General features: G+C 37.0%; 1 protein-coding gene across 3 annotated transcripts in view; it reads left to right on the top strand.

The window, feature by feature from the left end:
• The window catches only part of SMAD1 (SMAD family member 1), a 93,168-nt gene extending 80,518 nt beyond the window's left edge, over positions 1-12,650 (top strand). For all 3 annotated transcript variants that reach the window (XM_071214485.1, XM_004456511.5, XM_071214484.1), the window contains exons 6-7: positions 6,639-6,895; positions 11,281-12,650. In XM_071214485.1, the coding sequence (XP_071070586.1) occupies positions 6,639-6,895; positions 11,281-11,424 (401 nt within the window). In that variant the 3' untranslated portion in view covers positions 11,425-12,650. The remainder of the gene's footprint in view (positions 1-6,638; positions 6,896-11,280) is intronic.
• The last annotated feature ends 5,471 nt before the right edge of the window (positions 12,651-18,121 follow it).

Here is an 18,121-nt window from a genome sequence, read left to right as displayed (position 1 = left end):
CAGGCTCGCCATTTTCATATTCTGCCTTCCATAAAACACCAGGAGTTAATCTTGCAAAGTTCTCTGCAACTTTAAAACATGGATTACCTTTCCTCCAATTCCAATAATAGTTTCATCATTTACTTCTAAGGCATCATAAAAAGTCTCTTCAGCATCCATTTTGCTATCAACAGTCTCTTCAAGGCACTTAAAGGCACTCTTCAAGGTCGTTTCTCCCAAGCATCTCACAGTTCCTCCAAAAAATACCCCTTATTCATTTATAAAACCATTCCAGCATTTCAGTTATTGCAAAAGTACTTCCCCACTCCTCAGTACCAAATTCTGTATTAGTCAAGGGGTGCTGATGCAAAATACCAGAAATTGGTTGATTTTCATAAAGGGTATTTATTTGGGATAGGAGCTTACAGATACCGCGCCATAAGAATAAGTTACTTCCCTCACCAAAGTCTGTCTTCATGTGTTGGAGCAAGATGGCTGCCGACGTCTGTGAGGGTTTCAGGCTTCCTGGGTTCCTCTTCTCTGGGCTTGCTTCTTTCCAGGCTTAAGTTTCCTCCTCTAACATGAAAAACCCTTAAGTCTGTCCTTTTATCTGGGAGTCCCCATCCATGAATTATTCATGAATAATATTAAATAATATTAAACTGCTACAATGGTATAGGAAAAATATATGTGTATGCTATTGAAGCCAAGTTGGTACTAACCAGCTATGAATGTTATATAGTTAGGATGTTAAATTTAACACTGTGGTAGCCACAAGGAAAACAGATGGAAAATATATCCAGATAGAAAAGAGAAGGCACTCAATATGTATAACACACAAAAAATCAAAGAAATATGAAAGGTATTAATTAATGAAAGAATTGAGGGTCGAAATAGGTATAAGAATTACAGAAGAAAATTCTCTTGTATCAGTAGTAACTTTAAATGTAAATGGATTGGGAAGCGAACTTGGCCCAATGGATAGGGTGTCCGCCTACCACATGGGAAGTCCACGGTTCAAACCCCCGGCCTCCTTGATCCTTGTGGACCTGGTCCATGTGCAGTGCTGATGCGCGCAAGGAGTGCGCTCCATAAGGAGAGCCGCCCAGCGCGAAAGAAAGTGCAGCCTGCCCAAGAATGGCTCCGCACACACGGAGAGCTGACACAACAAGACGCAACAAAAAAGAAACACAGATTCCTGGTGGGGCTGATAAGGATAGAAGCGGTCACAGATGGACACAGAAAGCAGACAATTGGGGGGTGGGGGGAGAAATAAATAAAAATAAAATCTTTAAAAAGTATATATATGTAAATGGAATGAACTCTTCATTTGTCAAAAGATAGAGATTGGCAGAATGGATGAGAAAGCATGACCCAACTGTATGCTGGCTGGGAGAGACTCACCTTAAATTCAAAGATACAAATAGGTTGAAAGTGAAAGGATGGAGAAAATACACCATGCAAGTAGTAACCAGAAGAGGCCTGGGATAACTATATAATTATGAGAAAAAATAGACTTTAAGTAAAAAACAGAAGAGATAAAGAAGGTAACAAATATGTAGAAAGTAAACAACATAATCTTGAACAACCAATGAGTAAAAGAGGAAATCAGAAAGAAAATTAAGAAGTTTCTTGAGGCAAATGAACATGAAAATACAACATCATAAAACCTAGAGTATACAGCAAAGGCAGTGTTGAGAGGCAGATATATAGCTCTACATGCTTACATCACAAAAAGAAAAAGCTTCAAACCAGAGATCTAACCACCGTAACTGGAAGAACTAGAAAAAGAAAAGCAAACTAAACCCAAAATAGAAAGAAGGAAATAACAGAGATTAGAATGGAGATAAATGAAATAAAACAACAACAAAAGCAAAAGTTAGTTCTCTGAAAAGATCAGTAAAATTGATAAACCTTTAGCAAGACTGACAAAAAGAGAGGATCAAATAACTGAAATTAAAAATGAAAAGGGGAACATTACTGTTGACCAATCTGAAATAGAAAGGACTATAAGGGGATGCTATAACAACTGGACATACAGAAATTGGATAACCTAGATGAAATGAACAAATTCTTAGAAACATGCAAACTTCTTACACTGACTCAGGAAGAAATAGAATATCTCAACAAACTAATTATTCAGAAAGAGAGTGAACATTACAAAAACTCCCAAGAAAGAAAAGCCCAGGGGCAAATGGCTTCACGGGAATATTCTGCCAAACCTTCCAAGAAGACTTAACTCCAGTTCTGCTCAAACTTTTCCAAAAAATTGAAGGGGAGGGAATACTCCCTAATTCATTCCTCAAGGCCAACATCACCCTCATACCAAAGCCAGTAAAGATACCACAAGAAAAAAAAATTACAGACTAATATCTCTTAGGAAATAAAATGCAAAACTCCTAAAAGAAAATACCAGCAAAAAAATTCCAACAACTATTAAACGAAGTATAAACCATGATCAAGTGGGACTTATCTCTGGTATGAAAGGGTGGTTTAAACTAAGAAAATCAATTAATATAATACACCACATTAACAGAATGAAGGAAAAAAATGAAAACAAAACACACGATCATCTCAATTAATGCAGAAAAGGCATTTGGCAAAAACCAGCACTCCTTAATAAAAAAACACTTAGAACACTAGGAATAGAAAAAATTGCCTCAACATGATAGAGAGCATATGAAGCACCCACAACTAACATCCTGCTTAATGATGAAAGACTGGAAGCTTTCCCCCTAAGAACAGGAAAGAGACAGGGATGCCCGTTGTCACCATTGTTATTTGACAATGTACTGGATGTTCTTGCCAGAGCAGTTAAGCAAGAAAAAGAATTAAAAGCCATCCAAGTTTGGACAGGAAGAAGTAAAACTTTCCTTCTTTGTAGATAACATGATCCTATATACAGAAAATCCTAGGGGAAAAAAAAAAAGCTTATAGAACTAAAAATGAATTCAGCAAAGTGGCAGGGTACAAGATCAACACCCTAAAATCAGTAGTGTTTCTATACACAAGAAAGAAAAACCTGAAGAGGAAATCAAGAAAAAAAAATTCCATTTATGATAGCAACTAAAAAAATCCAATATTTAGGAATAAATCAACCAAGGATGTAAAGGACTTCTACACCAAAAAGTATAAAACATTGCTAAAAAAAAAAAAACCTAAGTGGACCTAAGTAAATGAAAGAACATTCTATGTTCGTAGATTGGAAGACCAAATATTGTTAATATATCAGTCCTACCCAAGGTGATTTATAGATTCAGCACAATCCCAATCTTCACTAATGCAAAGTGTTAATAGTAGGGTGGTATATAGGAATCTTGTATTTTATGCACGATTGTTTTTTAAACTCATAACTCCTCTAATAAAGTAAAAAAAGACTAATTAAATACAGTAGGCTCTCCTGGTGCCTTGGCTGGCCCCTCCACGACCCCCTACCAACTGTATGCTGAACAAGTCAACGCTCCCAGGGTGGGTGCCTGGTGCCGGTTATGGGGGGAGCAGAGTAAACCCTCATGCACATACTGGGAGCATGTTTGATTGGCCTAGTCTGTCTGGTGTGGCCTGAGGTACTCACCATCCCAGAACTTGCCCTGTGTGTAGCAGGCAGCTCATGGAACTCTCCTTCAGAACACTGTGAGAAAGGAGTCAAGTCATGCTGTGTAAGCCAAGGGGTTACTGGCTGTAGGATATACAGTGCAGTGGCGGGGTTGTGAGCAGGGATATTCAGAACTGTACATGGAATTCCCAGGGCCACATGTGCATGCCCGAGACAAGACCCAAGTACAGAAAGGATCAGGGAGGTCCTTTTGCTTTGGCCTCAAACTATTCTCTAAACTCTTGGATGGATAAATCTTGACAGAGAAACACACATACAGGTCAGTCTTTCAGTTTTCAAAGACTGCAAAAGATGTTTTCTTCTTTTCCTCCCTTTGTGTGTGTGTGTTGTTGTTCTCTCCTGGCAATCAAGGAAAGCTCTGTTACAGTACCAGCTGAACATAAACTTAAGAAACAGATTGCTCAGAGTCTAAACTCAAGCACTAACACACTGAAATATCAAAATGCCCAGGTTTCAACAAAATGCCACAAAACATATAAAGAAACAGGAAGTGATGCTCGAAGCTGAGGAGATTTCAACATTATAAGCCATCAGTGTATAAGGACTAGACCTGGGATATACTAGACAAAACTTTTTTATTAAACAAAAATAGTCCTTAATATATTCAAAGAGCTAAAGGAAAAGATGAACAAAGAAGTAAAGGAAATCAGGAAAATGATAGATGGACACAAAGAATATCAATAGAGAGTTGGAAATTATGAAAAGGATCCAAACAGAGCTGAAAACCACAGTAACAGAAATTTGCTTATACTGTTGAAGTTAAGTTGGTACCAAAGCAAATGATATTGTTGCAGATTCAGGATGTTAAATTTAAGCCCATGGTAACTACAAAGAACATATGGAAGAATATGGAAATGCATAGAGACAGAAATTAGAGTACAGGTTGCCAGGGTGAGGGACGGGGTATGGGGAGTTCCTGTTTAGAGAAATAGAACGGTTTTAGTAATGGAAGGTGGTCAAGGTACCACAATATTGTGGATGTGATTAAACCCATTGAATAGTATGCTCAGGAGTGGTTGAAATGGGAAAGTTTATCTTGTGTATGTTTTCCAACAATTAGAAAAGAGCAACTAGTGAGACAGTGATAATAAAGAGACACAGAGATTATAAAGAGATCACAGTGCGTGATCCTGGACAGGATATAGCAAGGAGAAGAAAAGCCTCAGAGACATTATTGGGATGAATTAAAATATTGGAATATAGACTGTAATTTCTTGAACTTGATAAGTTGGATACATAAATGATATCCTTGTTCTTGGGAACCGAACGTGGCAGTCGTAATTGTCCAGGGAGCATGTATATACAACCTACACTCAAGTGTTCACAAAATGAATTGATAAATAGATCCATCAGATAAATGGACTAGATATATAGACTGAGGTAGCAAATGTGGAAAAATGTTAAAATTTGTGGATTGGGGTATCTTTGAGGGAGGGTAGGGATATATTTGAGTTCTCTGAACTGGGTTTGTGTAATTTTTTTAACTGTCCTGTAAGTTTGAAAGTATTTTAAAATAAAAAGTTTTTTAAAAATTAGGATGTCAGTGAAATTTTCAGCTTACAATCAATAGTGGCACAGGTCAAATGATAAAGGCATTTCTTCATATACTGCTGGTGAGGCTATAAATTGATACAGGCTTTCTGAAAAGGCATTTTTCAGAGTGAATCAAGAGCCTTCCATCCTATAATAATATAACTTCCAAGAATCTCTCCTAAAGATATTGTCAACAATTGTCCAAAGACATTTATCATGGCATTGTTATAATAGCAAAAAAGTAGCATCAATACCTTGGTCTAATAATGGACAAATGATTAAATTGATGTGTCCATACAATCATTACAGATATTTAAAATGTTTGTAAGGAAGTTTTAATGATAACTGATACCAAACACAACATGTCAAACAATTAATAATCATTGCCTCTTGGTCACCAAAGGAGTGATGTTTTCTGCTTCTTTATATTTTGCTTTACTTTCCAAATTTTCTAAAACGAATATTCAGCCTTTTTTAGTCAGGAAAAAAAAGTTTAAAAAAGAAAAAAACTTTGTTTTCCTTCCATCACGAAGATAAATGGACTTTTGCCCCAGCAGCTTTTTAACTGTGTTACGGGAGGTATCCTGTGTACTTTTTAACACAATACATAATATTTTGTACAAGCCAGTAGTTACAATTTACAACACTGAGTAAGCCATGCCAGAGTTAACCTGTAGGGTGGATCATTTAAAGCCAAATGGTACGCATGTGACTGTTCATTGGGTGGCCTACATGCTTACTGAGGTGGAGCTTTGTCAGAATGGTGAGGGGTTTTTTTTGTCCTTTTTCATTTTCTTTAAAGGCTGGGTAAGATCAATTTCCTACACCCCTGGCTCTCTAGATCTCACAGGAAGAAGTTTGGAGTAGGTGGTAGTTGAGGAAGATCAGATTTCACACTGTATGAATTATTTTTCCAGTTTTTTTTTTCTTTATTTTTTTCCTGGCTCTTACATCTTACCTTTCTCAGCAATACTTCCTCCAGCTATGGCTTTCTATTTCCTCTGCTTCTCTCTGTCCTCCTTTCTCTCTACCCTAAAATTTAGCTGCAGAATAAATTCAGTTTAGCTGCAGAATAAATGCCAAAGAGATTAAATGATCAGTATGTGTAAGATCCATTATAAAGCCCCAGGCTATTTATTACACCCTTTTTTTGACATGAGAATACTCTTTAATCCGTGGTCAAATAAGGTATTAAACTCTGATCAAAATGAATATCCTGTACCTTGTTATTAATTTTTTTGTCTTTATTTATTGTTATTAATTTTTAAGCGGTTTTGTTATACTACTTCCTAGTGACATTCTAGGCATGCATGTTGACATTCAGACATTGTATTAGCTACTACAGTTGAGTAGCATTTTATCAGCTATGTAGGACTTAGAGAATATCTATTTAATAAATAGCCAAGGTTTAAATCCATGTTAAATTTATATTTCTAGATTAAAACAGTATGGGTACCTTTCAGCTATAAAAAATAATAACGGCTAAATGATACGTTTTGTCTTTCTGCAGGAGTTCATCTTTACTATGTCGGAGGGGAGGTATATGCCGAGTGCCTCAGTGATAGTAGCATCTTTGTGCAAAGTCGGAACTGCAACTACCATCATGGATTTCATCCCACCACTGTTTGCAAGATCCCTAGTGGGTGTAGCTTGAAAATTTTCAACAACCAAGAATTTGCTCAGTTATTGGCACAGTCTGTGAACCATGGTTTTGAGACCGTCTATGAGCTCACAAAAATGTGTACCATACGCATGAGCTTTGTGAAGGTGAGTGAGTTGATTCTTTTTACTGTACTTTTTCAAACACATAAATATATATCTCTTGATTTACGTCCATAGAAGCCAACTTATTAAGACATTTTTAAACTTTAATATGGATGTCAGTTATATTAGGAAATATCATTGGAATATAGGAGTGCTTGTGTTAAACATCAGTAACAGCAGGTTTTAAAACCTTTTCCTTGTTCTCTTTGCTATTGTAATACCATTAGGATATGTTATATATTTAACATATATAATTTAAAGGCATGGTTGTCCTATAAGCCCCAGTTCAATAGACATATCTCTCTTTCTACCTTTTATTTTCATTCTTTATTTCTAATACTTTCATAATGATAAAGGCTTATTGCTTTTGCTTCAAGAATAAGCAAGTGACCATTATGTAAAAGTGAAAGTCCATCGTGCTGGAAATTTTTGATTGGTCAGGTTTTTTTGGTGGTTCCTGTAAACCTCATGATTTACAAATAATTCGAAGATAAAACCTTAGCTCCAAGATTATATTGAAAGGTTTGATGAGAGAGAAGGTTAAAGACATGGCTCATGATACTTGATCTCTTTGCTGCCTCATCATCTTCTGGAGAAATTAAAAATTTAAATGCCATTGAAGTGTAAAATACATATCTAAATATCCAATTAGATTTCATGAATTAGTGGTTTAGTCTAGTAACTGACCAACTGATTGTCTCTGAATTCTCATCCTCTGTTACTTTGAGAAACAAAACTAATTGCATTTTTTGGGTGAGGCAATCACCTTTTATGTCCTCACATAACTTGTTAAGCCTGTTTTGTAATGTATATATTACTGACAGTAATTTTGGAACCTTACTTTGTTAATCACTGTTCAAGTCGGAGAGGAATATCTTTTCCTGATTCTCATTCTTTTCCTGCTTCTTTGAATCATACCAGCAGATTTTTCGGTGGGTTCCCTTAGTGCTGCTTTTCTCCAGATATAATCCAACAGTTCTTTGTAGCTGAGCCTGATACCTGTTTAATATCAGAGAGGCCATTTAAAGATATCGTTTCATATGCTGTTTACAGATGAAACTACAAAGACCTTTCTTAATCATTATTAAAATTTTGTTTAAGTTTTGCCTAAGCATTTTAGCTAAAATGAATTTTAAAATAGCACTGTCTTGTCAAAGTATGTTTTTTTTTAATTGGTCAGAGGAAAGACTACCTCTTGGGACTCAAGAGATCCAAGTTCTAGTTCTGTCTCTGCCATTTTAACTGCATGGTTAAGGCAGAGCCATTCTTCTGTATCCTCATGTTCATCATCTTTAAAATGGGTGTGCTGTGGAGCTGGGAACAGTGATAACAGTTGTCTAAGGTCCCTCGATGAGTCTATTATTATTGAAGGACTACTCCAAAAAAAAGTTAGTCTCACATGCTCCAATTGGACTTTCTCCTCCAGTTCATTTCATATAGATTATCTGATCTATTTTAATTATTTACTTTATACATAAGTAAATCATACACATTAAAAATTTTGTGGATTTCATTCATTGAGCAAATATTTTTAGCACTATTCTAGAGAATTAATACAAAGATGAAAACTGACTAGCTTCAAAGAGTTTATGGTTTAGTATATGTTTAATTTTAATATAATATGATAAGCACTATAAAGTGGTTATACAACATGTAATGTGGGGGCAGAGGGATTGAAGAGTGATTGCTAATGGATAAAGGGTTTCTTTTGGGGAGCACAAAAATACTCTAAAATTTGATAAAATTAATGGTTATTCAACTCTGAATTTATTTTTAAAACACTGAATTGTATACTTTAAATGGGTGAATTGTATGATAAGTGAATTATATCTCAATAAAGCTTTTAAAAAAAAAAGATGTAATAGACATACCTGGGAAGCTGAATTTGTAGAGCTAAGGATAAATATTAAAAACTCCTCAGTAAGCCTTCTTAAGTTTTAACCATATGTTTCCTACTATAGAGGGCCTGAAGAAAATCTGTATTATCTTTGCAACCAGATATTAGATAACAATATAATGTAATTTACCATCATCATTTAACAAGGGACTCACATTTTTTTCATTAGTGTCAAGAGCATTACAACCCACTGATAAATACTGATATTCTAGCTTAATTATGTGTGTAATAACCACTTTTATATAGTCTTCCACTTTGCATTTTCACTTCTCTTTTTTCTAATTTTCCTGGTAAACTTCCTAATGATTGCTCTCTTTTCATCTGGCTGTGGTTTTCTTAATGATACAAGAGCATTTATGAAATGTTCCTTATTTCCCCCCAGATTTCCATTGTCATATTTTAAATATAATAAATTTCTACCTATAAATGATTCTGTTTTGAGACCCCCTGATATATTTCATTCATTTTTTCCCCCTCTTCAACTAATACAACATTGTTTTAATATGCTGGGGTGGAAAAACCTGACATGATGAAGAGCACCTGCTTATCATAAATTAGCACAAAGAATTTGTACACTTTATTTTTACAGTATTGTTCTTATTTTTACTTTTTAAGGATTTTAAATTATTTATCTCCCCCTTCCCCCCATTGTTTGCGCAGCAGTGTCTGTTAGTTGTGTCGTCATCATCTTTTTGGAGGCACCAGAACCAAACTTGGGGCCTCCCATGCGGGGGGGGAGGTGCCTAATCGCTTGAGCCACCTCCCCTCCCTGCTTTGTTATGTCTCTCGTTGTGTCTCATTGTTGCATCATCTTGTTGCATCATTCACTGTGCCAGTCCGTTGCATCAGCTCACTGTCTTGCTCATCTTCTTTAGGAGACACCGGGAACCAAGCTGGACCTCTTGTGTGGTAGGTGGGATTTCAATCACTTGAGCTACATCTGCTTCCCAGTGTTGTTCTTTAATATCTTAAGGACCATATACTTAAAAATAAAATAAAGTAAAAAATAAATAAATATTAGAAATAAATCAGCTATGAACATTTGTGTACAAAAAAAAGGACCACGTACTGGGAAGCAGACGTGGCACAATTGATAGAGCATCCACTATAGAAGGTCCAGGGTTCGATACCCAGGGCCTTCTGATCCATGTGGTAAGTTGGCCCACACGCAGTGCTGCCGTGTGCAGGGAATGCCATGCCACACAGGGGCACCCCCACAGATGCATGCTTCATGCACAAGGAGTGTGCCCCGCAAGGAGAGCCACCCTGCATGTAAAAGGCTCAGCCCGCCCAAGAGTGGCACCACTCACACACAGAGCTGATGCAGTAAAATGATGCAACAAAAAAGAGACGCCGTTTCCCAGTGCCACCTGAAAACACAAACGAATGCTGAACACTCAGCGCATGGATGGAGAGAGCAGACAATGGGGGGGAAGGGGAGAGAAATAAAATAAATCTTTAAAAAAAAAAAAAAAAAGGACCACGTACCTTACTGTCTTGTAAGCATATTAGAGAAATGATACAGAACAGTTTGCTACCATCAATAGCCAGTCGTGCTTTGTACCAGTCACTGTGCTAGGTGTTGGAGATCAAAGATAAAATTGATCCCTGCTTTCAAAGAACTTGCTATGGAGCAAACATGCACATAAACCTTTGAAATTAAAGTTAGCAATTTGTTGATATAGGTACAAATGCATAGATATATATACATTTGTATATATGTAGTTCATCTGTCACAACTTTCTCTTGAAAGTTCTGATATTCAGATTTATTTATTGAAACCACAGAAATAGGTAAGGAGCTGCGTTAAATAATACCAGACTACTCTGGTATTCCTCAAGAAACAAGGGTTTATCAGAACTTCAAATTCCAAAGGCCATCCACGTCAACGAGTGTTTCATTTTTATAAACGCAAAATCACTTTTTCTTGTGCATAGTGACCTTTCTTCTGGTGTCCTGGTACAGTCATGCTGAAGATGTCTGGCCAACTTTATTTTCTTATACAAATGAATGATGGAATTCATTGATTCTAGTGAGTGGTTAGGTGTCAGTAGAATTGGGATGCTTACATTCTCCTGCCAATGTATAAAGAGACATCCAAGTTCAGAAAGTTAAAATGTGTGATAGTACACCTTTGTATTAGGAAATGCAGTGGTTACCAACTCTCTGGAAAAGTCTTTGTCAGAAAGGTAATGGCCAATGAAAGTGAGAGTAAAAGCATCTTTATTAACCTTATTTTTACACTTTCATTTTCCCCAAGACCAGTTCTTAATCTGGAATCCAGGAATGGTCTTTGGGGAGCTGTGAACACCCATCCCCTAAAATTGCCTGTCAAAGTGTGTGTGTGTGTGTGAGAATGTGCGCATGTACTTTTTTCTTGTGAAAAAGTCCATAACTGTCTTCAGTCTCTTGATTATGTGAACTGTTTTTATTTAATAAGTTTAACCCCTAAGTTAAAAAAGTTAAATGACCTCTGATATGTTGTTTCTAGGGCTGGGGAGCAGAATACCACCGCCAGGATGTTACTAGCACCCCCTGCTGGATTGAGATACATCTGCACGGCCCCCTACAGTGGCTGGATAAAGTTCTCACGCAGATGGGTTCACCACACAATCCCATTTCATCCGTGTCTTAAATGGCCTCAGGCTTCTGCCTCTTGAAAACTATTGAGCCTTGCATGTACTTGAAGGATGGATGAGTCAGACACAATTAAGAACTGACAAAGGAGCCTTGATAATACTTGACCTCTGTGACCAACTGTTGGATTCAGAATTTAAAAGCCTTGGTAACATACTGTTGATATCAAGAACCTGTTTAGTTTACATTGTAACATTCTATTGTAAAATCAACTAAAATGCTGACTTTTAGCAGGATGTTGTGTATAAAGGAGAGATGGCCAAGCCAGGGACAAATTATCTTATTGGAAAAGACAGTCCTAAGAGATTCTCTTGTGTTTGGCACTTTAAGGTCGTTGTTTGGAAGAAGTTTAGCATTAACGGTTAGTCTTTCTGATGTGTGTTTTTATCAGGTTTAGAGCCCATGCTGAGTCTTTTTTCCATGGGTTTTCATAATATTTTAAAACTATTTGTTTAGGAATGGTTTTTTTGTTTGTTTTTTAAGTCAAGGTTAATCTTGATGATATGCATAGTAAACTTTTTAAAATTGTATGCTGACCTTCCTGCTGTCAGAATAATGTTAGGCATATGCTCTTTGCTAAATATGTATGTACAGAATATTTGGCAGGTAAGAATTGATTAGACTAGAGGATTTAGGAGTATTTGAGGGGGGTGGGGGGAGAGGGAAATGACAACTATAAATGTAGAATATACTGTAAAAATTCAGTTTGTTGCTTTAAAAAAACAAACTGACATCTGAATTTTGCTGTGTTTCAACTTTTTAGAGATTTTATCCTACTTTTAACTTTTTTTTTTTTTGGCATTCTTTTATCCTGTCCCATCCCAAAAGCAATTATGCAGCTGGTTAATTCATTTAACTGTGAGAGCAAATGAATAATTCCTGCTATTCTGAATTGACTGCCTATATGTTTCAATACCAATTGTATTGAGTTGCTTGAATTTATTAAGCAGTTTTATGGAGTTTACATTACAGAAATAGGCTTTAATTTTTAAGTGAATTGTTTGCCAAATCTAGCAATGCTGTTAAATATTTGGAGGATTTAAAGAACAGAACATCCTGTTTAAATTCATTTCAAACTTTTTTTATTTTTTGTACTGTTTGGTTTTATTTTTCTTCCGTTAATCTTTTATATTCACTTACGCTCTAGTACGTTGAGTACTTTTATTCCAAAACTAGTGGGTTTTCTCTACTGGAAATTTTAAATAAATCTGTCATTATTGCTTACTTTGACTAAAAATTTGTTGTTTCCTTTCTTCGCATAGTAGATACTAGGATTAATGAGATTTGGTACTCTTTTAAGAGTTTATTTTTCAAATATTCTTTGGCAAACATATAACAAACTGCTAATACAGAAATAGGGAGACAGTGATATAGAGAGCAGAGTCACTTTAAATCAGAAAAGAAAAGGACCATGGAACTTTAAAAATTAAGAAAAAACTAACTAGCAGAATCTGGAATTCTAAATACATAAGCTTTTTTTATGTGAGGAATTATATTGCAGTAGCAATTATTGGTGACTACCACTCAGTCAACCTGAAAGTATAATACCAATTTCAAAACTAAAGATATAAGGGTGCATGAGTGACTGTGAAAGATGTAATAATGGGGAAAGGATGAGATCTAAACATGCAGCAGGAGAAAATGATAACTTTTGCCATCTTCTTGGTACTGGGGTGATCCTTGCACCCACCCCCACAATATTTACCCAGAAGCAACACAACACTCTTCTCTGGCAAATAGGTTGTCACTCTCTGTCCTTTATGTTATTATGCCTCTTTACTGGAGTGTGTTTACTATCCCTAAGATTTAAGGACTTTTTCCCATTTTTAAAATTAAAACCAATTTAAAAGAAGAAAAAGTCTTGCTTCTTTAAAAAAAAATTTATCCCCTAAACTATGATCAAGCAAAAATTTCTGCTGCTGCTTGTGGTCTCCAAAAACATATTGGTACAAGGGGAGAAAACCCAGGACCCAAGACCTCAGTATAACACAAATTTATGCACATCTCTGCAGGGTCACTTAACTGCTGTGAACTTCATCTAAAATGGAGATAATGTTGCTGTGCCTTTATCACACAGTTGAGGTGAAGATCTATTAGGGTAAAAATAGGTGTGAAAATACTTTGGAAATGTAACTGCCATTATTTTCTTGGATCCCCCATACCCCTCCTTCTCCTTTATCCAGTTGTCTGCTAAATCATTTCTGGCACAGTCTGGATTGGTGATAGTGATTGGTGAGATACAACAAGAGAAGATTAATAAATTAAAACTGTTGGACTTCAAGGATGAAGTATAATTAAATTGTCTGAGCTTGGGTCAGGGCTTCTCACTTTTTCCTAGTAGAAAGCTATTTTTATACTGAATTTCCATGGCTGCCTACTGGGATAGTTATGCAAGTTGTTAATTGAGTGTGGTAGCACCATTAGCTTGGCGATCTACAAGATAAAACCCCAAGATCATCCAGTGGATTGAAACCTACAGCCTGGGACCCCTGGAGTTTGCAATATGGTATGTAAGTAATACTCTTCATGTTTAAGTCCACCTATTTGTGTTTTAAGCTAGTACCAAAAAAAAAAAGGCAATGTGAGCTGTTTCATAGTAGATATATTTTCTGCCAATAAGAAACCAACAATGGGATGTTTCGAAGTGGAGGACCTATAGCTACTGCTCACTTCACTTGACAGTTGTTTGACCTCCAGCAAGTTTCTTAACCTTTCTCCACTTGCCTCCTCATCTACAAAATAGGGGGTAATAAAGCCTGCTTCATGGAGTTATCATTACTATTAAATAAATAAATACTAGCCAAACACAGAGAACCTTTCAGTAAGTGTTAATACTGCTAATTAATTAAATCTGCTTATCTTCCCAGGCATTTGAAGATCTACTTACCTTCAAAGTGTTCAGTAGGCACAGTGGGGCAACTTGTCCTCCAGAAGAGTATAGTCTAGCGAGAGAAACCTGAAGGAAGAAAAGCAGCAATCTGTGAGTGCCTCACCTATCTGCAAGGCACTGTGCAAGGTGTTGCCAGCCATTCTCTCTTTAATTCTCTCAAGAACATATCGGACACAACACTGTTCTCAACTCTTTATGTCGTTTTTTATAAGTGAGGTAACCGATGTAGGAGCTAAATAACTTTCCCAAAGTCACCTAGCTATTAGTGGGGGAGTCAAAATTAATTCAAATCTGACTTAAAAATCTAGCATTAATTCCACTAATCCTCTCTTGTTAGTTTGCAGACATAGATATTTACTATAAATAAAGCAGATTGAAGAGAATGGAGAGCAAAAGGAAGAAGAAAAGTTCAGACTTGGTTGAGTGACACTTAAGAAAGGTTTTACAGAGGAAGGCTGAGCCTAAGGGTGGGATGCATTTTGATAATTGGAGAAAGTTCTGGGCAAGATAAAGTATCCATGACAGATAACTGTTGCTTGGTATGCTCCAGCATCTGCCCCCCAGTTTCTAAAACAACCCCTCCAATCCATGTGGTTACTGTGGGATTTACCATAGTATAACATGATGTCCCCTCTGGCCACTGTTGATTGGCCTAGGTGGGAGCCTGTTCCTTAGGCATTCTGGGAAAGGAAATAAAGGAGTGTTGTCTCTACATGGCTGAAACTATAATAAAATTTGGGAATTGTCCCTGGCCATCTATCCTGTTGAATTGGTTGGAGACAAAAAAGATGCTCTTGAAGAGAGAAAAGTAGAGCAAAAGTGTAAAGGTGAGAGAGGTAGGATTCCGAAGGCATCTGGGTTCCTGCTTCTAGAATTTATTAATGCCAAGCTCTACCATATCCCAACTCTTTGCTTTCCTGATATACCCCAGGATCATTTTGGATAGTCCCCTGTTTTGCTTAACATAGTTTAACTTGGGTTTTGTTACTTAGAACGAAATCAAGTTTAAGTAATGAAGGATAGAAGTATAAAAGTATTTGACCTTTTTTAGAAAGATGGGTCTTTTTTTTCTTTATTAGAGAGGCTTTATGTTCACAGAACAATCATGCATAAAATACAGGAGTCTCACCACCCTATTATTAACAGCTTGCATTGGAGTGGAATATTTGCTAAAATTGGTGATAGCACATTTTTATAATTGTATTAACTATAGTCCATGGTATAACTTAGGCTTCACTGTGTAGTGTAGTTCCATAGATTTTCTTCAAAAAAAAATTTATTCTGTTACTATATATACAACCTATCATTTCCTCTTCTAATTGCATTCAGATATACATTTCAATGCTGTTAATTATGTTCACAAATAGATCTTTTTAAAAGACATTTCTTTTAACCAAAACAATACTTGTTCATTAAAGATTTAGAAAGTACAAGATAAAAAGAAACTAAGAATCACCTATATTAACCCAGGATTAACCTCTTAATTCAATTGGTTTATCCTTGAATTTCTTGATTATGATAACTTGGCATGGTAATATTTAGTTGCTATAGGAAAATCAGGCCTAGAGGTTGGTGGTGTCATCTCTTTAAACATAGAGATGATGATTGACTCCCTCATTCATTAAACATTTACTGATTATCCATGTGTAGGTGATAAAAATGAAGTTGGTGATAAACAATGAAGAAATCTTAGGCCGTGCCCTTTTTTTTTTCTTTTTTTTTTGCGAAAATATATACTTTATGTTTTTAAATACAATGCCAGCAATATACTGGTATATGAGTTCTGAGAGAAAATAAAATAAAAGCATTCTGGGAAACCGACTTTGGCCCAGTGGTTAGGGCGTCGGTCTACCACATGGGAGGTCCGCGGTTCAAGCCCCGGGCCTCCTTGACCCGTGTAGAGCTGGCCCATGCACAGTGCTGATGCTCGCAAGGAGTGCCGTGCCACGCAGGGGTGTCCCCCACGTAGGGGAGCCCCACATGCAAGGAGTGCGCCCCATAAGGAGAGCCGCCCAGCGTGAAAGAAAGTGCAGCCTGCCCAGGAATGGTGCTGCACACACGGAGAACTGATACAGCAAGATGACGCAACAAAAAGAAACAGATTCCCGTGCCGCTGACAACAACAGAAGCGGACAAAGAAGAACATGCAGCAAATGGACACAGAGAACAGACAATGGGGAGGGAGGGGGGAAGGGGAGAGAAATAAATAAAAATAAATCTTAAAAAAAAAATTATAAAGGCCAAAGTTACTATGAAATAAAATCTCATTTGAATTTTATCACTGAAATTAATCTAAAGTTAATACTAGTAAAAGATAGAACTATATAAAGGAAAATTTGCATTTACATTTTTTAAAAAGATAACTGAAATAGTAGAGACCTGTTGAATACAGAAATTTCTCAAAATTCCATGGAAATTAGTGAGATTTCCAATTCAAACTCTTATCTCCTTAGTGAAGTGGAATAAAATGGGAAATTATTGAGTAGTTGTAGAAACAATATCAGCTGATTTCCATTATATCAATCAAACACCACATGAAATCACTATGAAACATTTATGTCTCAAATCTCCCCGAATTTTAAGCTATAATCTTTGAATAAGGATACACTGAGACACAAGCATATTGTGAATCAACCTTCTTAGCTTCTATCCATTTGCCAACCTCAATTTCATTTGACTAAGTTCCCTGACTTTAAAAGACAACAAGGACAATAAATATTCACAGTGAAAATACTTCACAACTGAGTTGCAGAATGTGTTTTTCAGCCGTATTATTTTGAGGAAAGCGCTCTGCTCTCACAGTGCTCCACTGGCAGACAAGCATGCAGACAGTGGTAGCCCAGTGCTGTGATAGCAAGAAGCACAAAGCACGTACATAACCCGACTGGAAGAAGTAAGGGAAGTCTGCTCACAGGAGATGGTGCCCGAGCTAAGTCTGAATGTGCTACTAGGAATTAGGCAAGGCTTGCATAGGGGAAATAGGTGCCAGGCAAATGGGGCAAAATATACAAAGACATGAGTAAGAGTGCCTGGCACATTTAGGAACAGCTGGTAATTCAGGACAGCCGGAGCATAGGGCAATGGAATGATGGTAAATAGAGAATAGAGAGGTAGGAAGGGCAGGTCACTGAGGGTCTGTGTATGTCATACTAAGGAATGGGATTTTTTTTTCTCCCTAGGATTTCAGCTCTTGAAATGGGTGAGATACCAGGGGACCAACCAGCCCCTCTGGGGTCTCAGGAAAGTCTCAGGAAAGAAGCAATGTAGAGCGCACATTTAAGGAGCAGAAATAAGCTTGCAAAGAGTGGGAGGGACTCATAGGAAGCCAAGAGGGGAGCTTCAACAAGGACGGCTTGATTCAGGGTGGACAGTACTGGCTGGCAAAGGGTGACAATCTAGAAGAGGCTTGCTGGACTTAGAAGTTAGGAAGACTTTGATGACCTTGTAAGTTTTTTGGGCGTGGTGGAGAAAACCAAATTGCGAAAGTTAGAGAGTCTGGACTGAAAAAAAGTGAAAGCAGAGAAGATTTTGATTCCGGAAAAGTTTACTGGTGGCAGTAAAGGAGACCAAGTAAAGACAGTGAAGGAGACAGAGAGAATGGGTGATGACTGGAGAGGTGAGTAGCTGTGAAGGAAGGCTGTTAGAACAAGAACTATGAACATGCCTGTAAGATGAAGTCATCCGCTCAAAGCAGACTAAGACTGGGCTGGAGAAGAATGGAAAGGTCAGAGCAGTTGCTGTGAAGAGAGGAGTTGACTAGTAATAAAGCATGCCAGGAAGCATCTATGGCACAGCTGAAGTTGGT

Source organism: Dasypus novemcinctus, chromosome 1 (assembly GCF_030445035.2).
Source record: "Dasypus novemcinctus isolate mDasNov1 chromosome 1, mDasNov1.1.hap2, whole genome shotgun sequence".
In the NCBI taxonomy this organism is placed as follows: Eukaryota; Metazoa; Chordata; class Mammalia; order Cingulata; family Dasypodidae; genus Dasypus; species Dasypus novemcinctus.
Note: the sequence above shows the minus strand (reverse complement) of the source record. Positions and strands in the feature narration are given on the sequence as shown.